The sequence below is a fragment of the Staurois parvus genome, unplaced genomic scaffold (assembly GCF_062004578.1).
Source record: "Staurois parvus isolate SC_StPar_1 unplaced genomic scaffold, SC_StPar_1.0 ptg001062l, whole genome shotgun sequence".
NCBI lineage: Eukaryota > Metazoa > Chordata > Amphibia > Anura > Ranidae > Staurois > Staurois parvus.
The window spans coordinates 830,341-843,929 of NW_028318858.1; the positions used below are offsets into that span (position 1 = coordinate 830,341).

At 42.7% G+C, this 13,589-nt stretch overlaps 1 protein-coding gene across 1 annotated transcript in view; it reads left to right on the forward strand.

The window, feature by feature from the left end:
- Window positions 1-13,589, forward strand: part of BAALC (BAALC binder of MAP3K1 and KLF4) — a 93,318-nt gene that overhangs the window by 60,403 nt on the left and 19,326 nt on the right. Inside the window, exon 2 of the mRNA XM_089658289.1 lies at window positions 13,422-13,585. Within this exon, the coding sequence (XP_089514415.1) occupies window positions 13,422-13,585 (164 nt within the window). The remainder of the gene's footprint in view (window positions 1-13,421; window positions 13,586-13,589) is intronic.

The window sequence follows — 13,589 nt, forward strand, 5'->3', positions numbered from 1 at the left end:
GGGACCACAGGCAAAACTGATGACTAGTCCTTTGCCCCCTACCTGCTTTTTCTGGCACAATTTTCACAATGTACTCCTAAATTAAAGCAGAGTTACAGCCAAAAATAAGATAAATGATGAGTTCATTAAAGAATAAAATGAAAAAAAAACATTTTTTCTGCAGAATTCATCATAAAGTGTTTTTAAGCCCAAGTCAATATAAACTGAGGGGGGAGGCAGCACACAACTCAGACCGGACACCCCACCAGACCCATTCCGGCCCTTGGAGAATATTGGGAAATGTGTGGCATAGATCCAGTACTGGACAGAGAATGGAGAGAAACCCATTCCCCAGGGTGTAGAGCTGTGAGCACCCCCCAACACCAAGGTGGGGCCCTAACATACCGCACCAACCCGCACTGCGATGTACCCGCTCCCCGCACCCCGTGTATAGAGACCATGAGATGGGGATCCGCCCACCACTCTGCTCTCCTCTGCAGCCAGTTCCCTGGCCCCTATTCTGCATCGCATCTGCTGCCCCCCCCCCCCCCACAATGACAGCCCTGCTGCTCACATCCACAGTATCCCTTCTGCCTGGGGACAGTGCCGCCCCCTGTAAAATGCAGGCCAAGGCAAATGCCATGTTTGCAGCAGATACTCCCCTGTACATGCTATACCATGGATTGAGTTAAAGAAAGTTACTAAATTCCCCCATCAACACTGAATTTCTCCCACTGCACTATTGTATTCTGATAGTGGGAGGTTCCCAACCTCAGAATACAATGATCATTGCCGGTGGCTATAGCCGCCGGCAGTGATTGAAGGAAAAAAGCCTGACATACTCATACTGAGGTTGATCAGTAAATCAGCTTCAGTATAACAAGCCTTCCTATAGATGGATCGAAATTTAATTAGTCTATGGCTGACTTTTAGTTTGATGGACAGCATCATTCAACCCATTTCCTGGACCCGGCCCTTCTGGTGATTGGACAGTAAAAGGAGAAGCAGCACAGTGATTAGATATCCTTTCTGTTACACTGCTCTCTCCTCCTGTCAGCATGTTTCTTGTCAGTGCATGAATTAGATTAGGTTCTTGTGCAGCTTTTTTCTGTCACATTCCAGTACTGCTGTACAGGGACTGAAAGAGGCTGATATCAGGTCAAATTCAAGTATACTGCTTGCATTTTAAACAATACATGTAATGATGTATTAATGACTACAGAGTGGGATTACTTGTTTCTTTTGTATCTATGTAAATTCATTAAGAGAGCATTCACTTGGTTGCCGTGTCTATTGTTTCTATTCACATTTGCTAAGTAAAGTTTAGTAACTACATTCTGCTGCACCTTCTTCTAGCAATCATTGCTGCATTATTGCAGGAACATATTGTACCATCACACAATATTGATATCAATGTACCATTCTGTTGTAGATTTTTAAGAATATTTTTGTCAAATAAAGAATCAATTATGGCAACATTCTTTCATTTACATCTGATGGAAACAGGCATACTGTATCTTCTCTACCATATGTCTTTTAAAGTACATTCTAGTAATCATGGAATTCACAGCACAGATGGATGAGCTCTTTTATAAAACAGTCCCTTGATTAAGTTGCCATCTCTTCATTAAATTCACTCTTCCCAACACAATCATGAATAATGAGCACAGTCAGGGACATTTTCTTATAAAGACATTTTTTTTTAAAGAAGAATAAAAAGATAAAAGTAAATAAACTCAGATTAGGCATGGGCCTATCTGTACTGGATTTAATTGCCCGGAAGCAGTTAAGCACCGTGACATGTCTATTCGTAGGTCATTTGCTCCATGGAATCCCAGAATGCCCCAGGAACCCCAGAACCCAGGTAAATGCTGTATGGTTACTGTATGGCAGGAGTAAACTCAGATTTCAGGCCAAAGCTACCCTTCGAATTCGAGTCTTCCTCCATGTCAGAAAAAACTGTATTTATACTTACCTTTCTATAACTCTATATACTGTACATTTATGTAAAAAAAAGTTATAAAAACTGTACATTTGGGGGGGGGGGGGGATCAGTATTGTTGCTTATATAGTACAAAAACAGGCACTATGGAGTACCTGCATATACTGTACATTACTAGAAGTAAAATCCTGCACACAAAAAAAAAATCTATATTTACAATCACAAACTATGACAGAGTTTGATAAGAAGGTACAGTAATAGTACATGTAATCACGTTCAATTTTTGTAAGTCCCAAAATAAATGCCAGATAAACCAGAAAAAAATAAAAAATGTCGATTGGAGTTATATAAAACCAGGGTGTTGTCACACGTTGCACCTCTTCTACTTCACTGGGAGTAAATAATAATAAGCAGTGTTAATACATTCATCTGATCAAAACAGTTGAGTGTGGGGCTAAGATGGTAGAAGCCAACCAATTTTAAAAAAATAAGGGCATCCCCTATGTTGATAGGTACAATTTTCCCATTCCAGTAAGTTATTTACTGTGTGTTTCCACTGCATGAATGATGAGTATGTGGAATTGATCCATTGTATTGTTCCGGGAACGTCTACCCTCATTTTGTAAAGTGCTGCGCAAACTGTTTGCGCTATATAAATCCTGTATTATAATAACAATGCCCAATAATCCTATTTTAGGGACCAGAGGCAGTTGAAGGGAGTTTTTGAAATATAAAATTTTTGAAATATAGATGAGCAATATTGGAATATTTTGGGATTTATGGATTTAATTGCCTGTATCTCTAGAGCATCTGGTGTAGTTAGGTGATTCGATACAATCCATGTGTGGGGTTTCTGTGGTGTATGATATGGCTATAGAATATAAATAATTGTGTGAGTTTTTGGGAGGGTGACAGTGAAACTTGGGGATGGTTTTCGGGCCTTGTTCCATTGATCAGTGTCAAGAGGTGCAAGGTTTTGTCTCCAATTTTCCACACCACGGAGATGAAAGATTAAAGACAAGTGGAATACAGATAACCTATTAAACATATTTTGGTAATTGCGGATGATGCTACTAGATTAGGAATTGGAGAAGGAGTACGTTCTAGCAGAGAGATATGGGATTGCACATGCAATGCATTACATCATCTCACATAATAGAAAAAGGAATGTCTAGAAAGGTTTTACTCCTCTGCTAGTGTTTGGTAAGATTTAAGGATATTATCTATGCCACAATGTTTAACTTGAAGTTATAGGTGAGTGTGTGTATGGGGGGTGGGGGTTGCTGAGTGTATACAGGTGTGTGTGTGTGTGTTCGGGCTGAGTGTGTAGAGGTGTGTTTTTTTTTTGGGGGGGGGGGGGGCTGAGAATGTAGAGGTGTGTATTTGGGGGGGTGATTGTATACAGGTGTGTGAGGGGGGGTGATTGCATACAGGTGTGTGGAGGGACTGATTGTGTACAGGTGTGAGGGGGGCTTATTGTGTACAGGTGAGGGGGGCAGAGTGCGTACGGGTGTGAGGGGAGCTGAGTGTGCACGGGTGTGAGGGGGGCTTATTGTGTACAGGTGAGGGGGTTCTGAGTGCATACAGGTGTGAGGGGGGCTGATTGCGTACAGGTGTGAGGGGGAGGCTGAGTGTGTACAGGTGTGGATGGGGCCGAGTGTGTACAGGTGGGGGAGCTGAGTGCATACAGGTGAGTGGGCTGAGTGCATGCATGTGTGGGGGGGCTGAGTGCATACAGGTGTGGAGGGGGCTGAGTACGTGCAGGTGTGGAGGGGGCTGAGGAAGCACAGGTGTGGAGGGGGCTCAGGAAGCACAGGTGTGGAGGGGGCTGAGGAAGCACAGGTGTGGAGGGGGCTGAGTACGTACAGGTGTGGAGGGGGCTTATTGCGTACAGGTGTGAGGGGGACAGAGTGTGTACAGGTGTGGAGGGGTCTGAGGAAGCACAGGTGTGGGGGGGCCTGAGTGCATACAGGTGAGTGGGCTGAGTGCATGCATGTGTGGGGGGGCTGAGTGCGTACAGGTGTGGAGGGGGCTGAGTACGTGCAGGTGTGGAGGGAGCTGAGGAAGCACAGGTGTGGGGGGGCCTGAGTGCATACAGGTGTGGAGGGAGCTGAGGAAGCACAGGTGTGGAGGGGTCTGAGGAAGCACAGGTGTGGGGGGGCCTGAGTGCATACAGGTGTAGGGGTGAAAGATGTATACAGATGTGGGAAAGCCATGGGTTTACAGGAGTGGGTGGGACCTGGGGAATTTTGGTGGTCAGGCCAGGGGGGGGGGGCCCAAACCTAAAGCTGTGTAAGGGGACCAAAAATTTCTGATTGCTGCCCTGACTATAACTATATGTTGAAAGATAAATATACCCCGACGCAACAGTATGTGGAGATGGGTTTCACTGCGAGCTATACCGCCAGGTCACAACCCTCAGGATTGCCCCAGGAGGAAGAGAGCAAGCAGGAGTCAGGTGGAGGATGAAAGTGATAAGGAACAAATAGAGGCGCAGTTGATGAACAAGGCAAAGGATCAATAATGAGTAGCAGCTGGATGGGATCAGACCAAAGGATCAAAAGCAAAGAAGGACAACCACAGGCATGCAAAGGAGCAAGATATCAGCTGGAGAGCGCACAATAATCTGGCAAACAGGAAGTGCAGAGACATGGCTTGAATCAGGAAGTTCATGGGAGGAGCAAAGCGTTCAAAGTTTACCAGAAGAAAAATCCAAACTAAGGTTGTCCAAGGGATCAGGCAGGCAGCTGTCCAGCACCTCAGGCGGCACAGTGAGAAGAGCTACTGCCAGATACTGCAGAGGTCCCAGGTTCAGAACCCTGACACAGTGTCTAGGTATTGTGGTACTCATAGCTTGCAGTGCGGAATGTCACTGATAATAATGGTCATCTATGTCATTAGCTCAACACATGCAGCAGCTACAACCTTTATACTCTATGGGCTGGCCTGGAGTGTTAATTGGGGAATTTATTTATTTATGGTACATATTTATATTTGCAAAGTTGTGACAGGGGTGGAATTTGTTCATTTAACATGCACTCACATCACTCCATAAGGTGCCTTGTCTGGCCAACTAAGCTTTACCAGCACATCCTGGTATAGTGGTAATCCCTTCCTTCATTCACATAAAGCAATAGGCATCACAAGCAAACATTTTGGTAACTCACAGGATCCCTTTCTCAAGGCAGAGAAAAGTTCTTGTAAGGTTCTGAAATGTCAACCTGCGATGACAAAATTATCATCACTATACACCAAGACATGCTGATGAGGATTCCTATTTTTTATGATTACATGGTGGTGCTAGCCACCAATCCACTATAGTACCTTGCATGAACCACTGGCTAGTCTGTAAGGTGTGCAGCAGATACAATACAATTTCTCATCTGGCCAACATTCGCTGCACTGGGCAATGATTGTAGTGATTATAATTACCCTCAGTTGTGAGCAGAGGCTAAAACCAACTAATTCCAATTAAAAAGCCAATCAGCCAAGGTGACTTTTTCATATCAATCGCTATTGATCATCTTTGAACAGGCTTGAGCTGGGACTAGTTGAACAACATGACTGATGATGAAACCCAGTACTGGGGAAAAAAAGATGGCTTGGCAATTGAGTAATGTTGAGTCTGACGTTTAACTCAGTAGTTTTACACATGTTGATTGAGAATTACTTTTACATTCAGCTTTCCTATTAAGGATTTTGCAAAACGAATTGTATAAATAACAAAAGACATTACATGGCTCACATACATGTGTGTAATATAATTTTACAAATGTAATCATATAAGAATTAAAAAGGGCGTTGTAAAACATTATTTTTTTGTTGTCTCTTTCTATGGTGCTATATAACAATTCACAAACAAAATATTGGATGACATATCTGCACTAAGTGCAATGGCATTGTTAAGAAGTACATTGACATGACATTTTCTATCCCTTGGATTCTAAAGCACATTCCATTGCACATGTAGATGGTATTGCACAGCTTCCTATCTCGCCTCCCACACATATGGAGAACTCACAGAGGTAAATAAGCCTTTGCTATAGCATACATTTGTACTAAAATATAATTACTGTCTGAACTGCCTACTAGATGGAGCTTTCTGCAGTGCAACAGGGAATTTTCAGCCCACAGTGAAAGAAAGGTTTGAATTATTTAAGAACTTTAAGGTTGATCATTCAATTTCCAGATAGGCTCTGGGAGGATAATGACTTTAGGACCCGAATATTGATTGGCTGAGTGAAGAGTCTTTCCCCCCCAACACACATACTCATTTTTTTCTTGTTCTAAAGGTTTCCTTAAACATACACAAGGAGATTCAAGTCATTGAAGGTGGCTTTCTAACTGCTGAACAATTGATACCAGAGTATGCAGACATAAGTGTAACTGTATTGGCCAAGAATACATATTTATAGATTGTGCAGATACTGCTTTAACTGGCTATATCTCCTCAAGCTCTCACTGACGTCTGTAGCCATGGGTGCTGTGGAGAAATTCATCCTCAAAGCTCACAGCAGAAACATTAAAGTTGTTCAAGAGGACCTCAAACTGCTCCCTCTCTCAGAGCTCTGTGTTTACATTAAAAAGGAGAAAAGGTGGAAGAGTCACTGCTGGGAGAAGAAGCAGAAAGAGCTGAGTCACTGCTGGCAGGGAGAATAGAGTGAGTGGAGTCACTGCTAGCAGGGGGAATAGGGTGAGCTGAATCACTGCTGGCAGAGTGAATAGAGTGAGTAGAGTCACTGCTGGCAGGGCGGATAGAGTTAGCCAAGTCACTGCTGGGTAACATCAATCTGAGCTCAGTCACCTCTGGGAGAAAGAAGCAGGATGAGCTAGGTCAATGCTGGATGAACGGGGCAAAGTGAGCTGAGTCACTGCTGGGAAGCAGAATCAAGAAGAAAAGAGCTGAGCTGCTGAGAGAACAACTCAAAGAACGTCAGTGCTTCTGCTGTTGTAATGAATTGCTGGAATGAATTGCTTTACAGTGTCTGTAGCTATAGAGGTATGTGAGGGAATGTTTTAAATTCCATTTAACACTTGCATGTCCACAGCCTGCTAAACTTGGCTATAAGAATGTATAATCTGCGGCTGCCATCCTGATCCTGCCTTCACTACTAGGTGGGTCACTGATCTAGAAAAAGCATTTTCATATCAGCCCCAGAGCGTGTATTATCATAGCCAAGTCAGCAATGGCAGCTCTCACATTCGTGTCTTGACAGATTCCCTTTAAGGGTGTTGGATGGTGAGGGACTAGGTTTGAATGTAGGTAGGTAGATATCATGTGTGGCAACCCGTTTACAGCAATGTCTAAGTTTATTCGTGCTCACATTTAGCAATGTGCAAAACACAGGAGATAATACTCCACCCCCTGATACCTACCTTTATTAACAAGCTACCATGTGCTTTTGTGTAAAGGAATTTGGACCAAGGGAAGACTGAGAAGTCGCCACCTCATGCCATGTATTAGTGTAATCTTCAAAGGATCTCATGTTGATTTTTTTTTTCAATTTTGTATGTGTTCGTTATGCTAATCCCTGAAATCCCCATTGTGATACAGCTTCTCTCATTAAAAAAAGGACTGCTTCAGAGAATGAACTACTTCCTGTCTGCTCCTCAGTGTACAGTAATCAATGATATGTTTTCCAGTATTTGTTGCAATAATTAAGTACATCAAGTAAAATAACCAGCATAGCTAGCAACAAAATAGTTTTCATTTGTTCCTTGTGACATACAGCTTTTGTGTTTTTTTTTTTTTTTTAAACAAGTTCTTCTTTGGGAATACTACCCCGCCATCAGAATACACTGATCAGCTCTGCCAGCTAAAGTCTGCAGCACTGATCGAGTGGTAAGATATCAATAGGCTAGTTGTATAGAAGTTGATCATTAGATTGACTTCTATACAATCAGCCTGCCTATACATGGATCAAAATTCGGCTGCTTCCTGCTATACCACTATATAACACTTTGATTGTATTGGTAGCCTCACTAGCAAATACAGAAGCTTTGAAATAGGGGCAAAGCATCACCTTTGCAAAGAAGTTGACATTTACCGTATTTGCCGGCGTATAAGACGACTGGGCGTATAAGACGACCCCCCTACTTTTCCTGCTAAAATGTAGTGTTTGGGCTATACTCGCCGTATAAGACTACCCCTCTTCCAATGCACACCAGTGGGAGGAATAGTGCCCCATCATTGATGTCAGTGGCAGGAATAGTGCCCCATCATTGGTGTCAGTGGGAGGAATAGTGCCCCATCATTGATGTCAGTGGGAGGAATAGTGCCCCATCATTGGTATCAGTGGGAGGAATAGTGCCCCATCATTGGCATCAGTGGCAGGAATGGTGCCCCATCATTGGCATCAGTGGCAGGAATAGTGCCCCATCATTGGTATCAGTGGGGGGAATAGGTGCCCCATCATTGGTATCAGTGGCAGGAATAGTGCCCCATCATTGGTGTCAGTGGGAGGAATGGTGTCCCATCATTGGTGTCAGTGAGGGGTGGAATAGTGCCCCATCATTGCTGTCAGTGGGGGGAGGAATAGTGCCCCATCGTTGGTGTCAGTGGGGGGGGGAATAGTGCCCCATCGTTGGTGTCAGTGGGGGGGGGAATAGTGCCCCATCGTTGGTGTCAGTGGGGGGGAGGAATAGTGCCCCATCGTTGGTGTCAGTGGGGGGGAGGAATAGTGCCCCATCGTTGGTGTCAGTGGGGGGGAGGAATAGTGCCCCATCGTTGGTGTCAGTGGGAGGAATAGTGCCCCATCGTTGGTATCAGTGGGAGGAATAGTGCCCCATCATTGGTATCAGTGACACCAATGATGGGGCACTATTCCTCCCACTGAGACTTGCTGACCCTGTTCTCGTATGGTGCTGCTGCAGCCAGCATATGTGGTTGCAGCAGCACCTCTACACAGAGCACTTACCTGCTGCTCCGGCACTCAATTTTCGCGGGGCCGCTCGGCTCCGCCCCCTCGCCGGTGATTGGCCGCCTGTGTGCCTTTCCTGAGCTACAGTTCTGGCGGCCAATCACCGGTGAGGAGGCGGAGCCGCGCAGCCGCACGAACATCCAGTGGCCGAACTGAAGGAGACGCCGCGCTTCCTGGACCGGATCGTCGTGGGACTGGATCCAGGTAAGAGACGTCAGCCCCTGCAAACCCCTGTACTTAATGCCGCAGCCCCCCTAACATGTGTACCGGCGTATAAGACGACCCCCGACTTTTGAGAAGATTTTCAAGGGTCAAAAAGTCGTCTTATACGCCGGCAAATACGGTACTTAGAAATATAACTGCATATTTCACTGTAGCTACCTATTTTTTTCTTTGAATGTAACTCCCATGTTTTTCATCATATGCTTTGTTTAAATTTCCCAGTTTTGTGACATTTATACTCTAAATACTACGGTTTGCTCTATTCTTCTCTGAAGAGAGGTTTGAAAAGGTGTGTTTTGCTGTCTCTAATTAGATATTTACTATCTTGCTGGAGGAGCTTGTTGACTGTTTGACCTTGAGGAACAAAAAGCCTTTCATTATGAGTGTTCGTGGTGCTTTTTTCATTTCTCATCCTAGAAAATCTTAAATTCAGTATTCTGTAGCATCAGAATGAATGTAGCTCTCCTTACCACTCAATATGCCCCTGGATATATTGGACATGTCAAGTGGAATGCATGCACTTTCTAGAGCACTGTATAGAGAAAAAGGTTCACCACCCTTGTTTTTGACCTTTTGTTAAAAAGGAGGAAAGAAATAGGAAAATAGTCTTTGGCAGCTTTAAAAGCACGCAGTAGCCTTTTCACCTCTTCCTGCATGCCCCTGCATCCCTTTAAATAGCTCGGACCATGCAGGGGCGGGAGTAATTGGCAATCAAGTAGTCACATGATCAGAAGCCGGTCCCTCCGGCTACCAGTCCAAGAGATGTCTTTGACAGCTCGGTCTTTGTGCTGGTGTAGCAGGTAACTGAATAAACCTCCTAGTAATGCTATTACTAGACTGAAGATAGAGGGAGCTCTAATGATTTGCAGTGTGACTTCGGGAGACTAACAACCAACAAGCTCACATCAAACTCGGAATGAGTAAGTGAGCCATGTGTGTTTTCTATTCTCCTCTTGATACAGGTTAGTCACGCTTCTTTTTTCAGTTTTGTGTCTGTTCTGGCATTCACTTTCTCTGTTTAGTAATCCTATATGTTAACTAACACAAATTGATGTGCTTTTCCATGTGGCCTGCACTGCCACTCTAAAGAAAGTAATTGTCTGCAAAATGTGGTCCATTTCTGTTTGTGACATTAAACTTGGAATGAGCAAACGAGCCACATGTTTTTTCTGTTCTCTTCTTGATACAGATACTGCAGGCTCCATCTTTATCATACATCATAGGTTCAACGTTTTTTACCTTCATGTATGAAGGTAAAAAACCTTCTGTGTGCAGCATCACCCCCCAGTTCCCCCTAAGACTCACCTAAGCCCCCTCTCAATCCAGCAATGTGCACTGGAGTCTCGGCTTTTTTGGGACTCCCTCTTCTCATTGGCTGAGACAGAAGCGGGAGCCATTGGCTCCCACTGCTGTCAATCACAGCCAGTGAGCCAATGAGAAGAGAGGGGGTGGGTCCGAAAGAACACACAGAGCAGTGGGTGCCCCCATAGCAAGCTGCTTTCTTTGGAGGCACTCTACAGGAGGGAGGGGCCAGGAGATCCTACAAGGGACCCGAGAAGAGGAGGATCAGGGCAGCAGGTAAGTATAGGCATGTTAAAAAAATAAGCCTTTAGAATCACTTTAAGGAATTTTTTTGTATGTTCTCTATTGTCTAAGTTTTCAGCCCTGATGAAGGGGGAGTGCTGAGTCTCTGAAATGCATTGACTGTTGCAAAATAAAATATTTTAAAAGACTATACAAGCTGGTGTGATGCTCCCATCCTTTCAAACCTTTAGTAAACTCCTCTGGGGGTTCAGCAAGAGCCCACAGTTGCCAGTAAGCAGCCTCTAGGACTGCAAACCACCCATTATGTTATAACATATCTCCATAAGGTTCAGCTCTCCAACATAACAAAAATAAAATGAAAAAATTCTCATTCCAGGTCAGTATTTGAACTATGGACAGCTGGACAATTAGTTCTTTCAGAAGGAGTTCGACAATGGCAAGCTGAATATTTTTGCCAATATAGAATGTCCTTCTCCTAATAAAACAGATCTGGAAAGACACATGTTTGTGACAAGATCTAATCAATGAGCCATAATCAGGGACAGCTGACAATCCATATGATTATTAAATAAATCACTCGGCAACTTATAACCTAAAAATAACTCATATAGTGAATAACCAACTTTAAACCCAAGAAAAAGTCACACTTTCACCCTTGAAAGCAAATACTAATATTCAAAACCTTTTTCTTCACCTTAACTTAATATAAATTAAATAAAAAAATTAAATTTTCAAGTCCACCAAAATCTCTCAATCCTGTGTGTTCAATTTCAATATTTCCAGCATTCCGGACCCAGTGATTACCTCGAAAAAATAAAACTAAAAATAGTGTATTACCTTCAAATATGTGCATATACCGTCCAAACAAATAAATATATACTATATCTGTGCAAAAAATTTTTTTTTACATAAAATAGATTAAACTGTGAGTAACACGCATCATGCAAAATCACTCTGTGTACATTATAAATAAACTAATATATAGTGAAAAATTGTGTACACTCAAAAACGAAAATTTAAATAAAATTAAAATTTATTTTTATTATTTTAATTTATTTTTATTTAAATGTTATAGTGTACACAGAGTGATTTTGCATGCTTCATGTGTTACTCACAGTTGAATCTATTTTATGTTAATTTTTTTTTTGCACAGATATAGTATATACTTATTTGCTTGGAAGATATATACACATATTTGAAGGTAATAAACTATTTTTAGTTTTATTTTTTCGAGGTAATCACTGGGTTCAGAATGCTGGAAATATTGAAGTTGGACACACAGGATTGAAAGATTTTGGTGGACTTGAAAATTTAATTTTTTGGGACTTTATTTAATTTATATTAATTGAGTTAAGGTGAAGAAAAAGGTTTTGAATAATACTCCATATGATTAACTTTTCTGGAACATGAAAATCTTCTCTCCAGTATATGCTATTGGCTGGACACTTTTGGGTCAAAAAATGTTGAGGTGCCCTCTCTGGGATCCTGCTCCTCTCTAGTACAAAAAATATTGTGAAGTAGCAGTGTCAGGAGAAGCTTCACATGCAGTTGGGAGCCTGTCTCATTTACTGCTGCCTGGATCTGTCATAGTGGAGGTTCGGAGTGTGACATTAATGATGTGTCAAAAGTATCTTCTATCTCCCTATGTATTCAAAGTCTAGATGGAAAGACCTGCACCTATACATGTGGCTGAATTTCTATAACGTTAATAGTAAAGTGGCAGAGGAGAAGATATACACAATATACTGTGCATCCAATAAGCTTTTAAAGTGGTTCTAAAGGCTGAAGGTTTTTTACCTTCTTATTCTAAAAAACCTTCAGTATGCAGCTCCCCCTCAGCCCCCCCCCCCAATACTTACCTGAGCCCGATCTCGATCCAGCACTGTGAAGAAGAGCAGCGGCTCTCCTGGGTCTCTCCCTCCCATTGGCTGAAACACAGCAGCAGGAGCCATTGGCTCCTGCTGCTGTCAATCATAGCCAGTAAGGAGGGAGTGGGGGTCAGGGCCAAGCAACGCTCTGTAGACACACAGAGACCGCTTAAGAGCAAGCATGCATGAGTGCCTCCAAAGCAAGCAGCTTGATCTAGGGGCACTCAGCTGGGGGGAGGAGCCAGGAGCACTAGCGGGAGACCCGAGAAGAGGAGGATCAAGGCTACTCTGTGCGCAATCATTGCACAGCAGGCAAGTATGACATGTTTGCTATTTTACAGAAAAAAAAATTGAAATCTTTAGTATCACTTAAAGCTTTTACTTTCTATCACAGGCATAAATAACCTATAACTGCATTCTTTTATATATATATATATATATATATATATATATATATATATATATATATGGGGGGGAGTTTTTCAGTAGAGTATGGAAGGAGTAGAACCTCTGCCATATTTCACTATTAGCTGTGTAGTTGATGTGAGCTTAATCTACTGCTTTCTGGAATGCATTCTCCACATATTGCTTTACAGAATCCACTAGAAGTCAATGACGGTGCAGTTAAGTGCCTAATGGATTTTCCAAAATAAAAAAACAACAAAACATGAGAACTCACTCCAGAGCAAGAAAATAGGAGGTCAGCTGACAGAAGTAGTGTTCATGGGGATAGAGAGGGCAGAAAAACATTCCCAACTGAAACCCAGAATGCTAAAAGACATTAAATTTGTTTCTTTCTAAAGCATGATTGTTTTAGGGATTCGAGTTTTCAGATTTCAACACTTACTTACAATTACTGCATATGCATGCGTGTGAGTTTATTTGTTGCTCATGCTCTTTTAAGTGGGTAACGATGTACTTATTCTCCTTATTTTTTTTTTACAGGAATTATAGAAGATGGAAAGTCCACACAAACGTGTGTTACAGTGTCATCCTCTAGCAAAGAAGGGCTTAAAAAAACTAGTGCAGGAACACAGTGTGGAAAGCCAACTGTCTACTCCACAGGAACAAAGACTCAGAAACAGAAGAGTGTATGCAGAACTACAGAGGTAA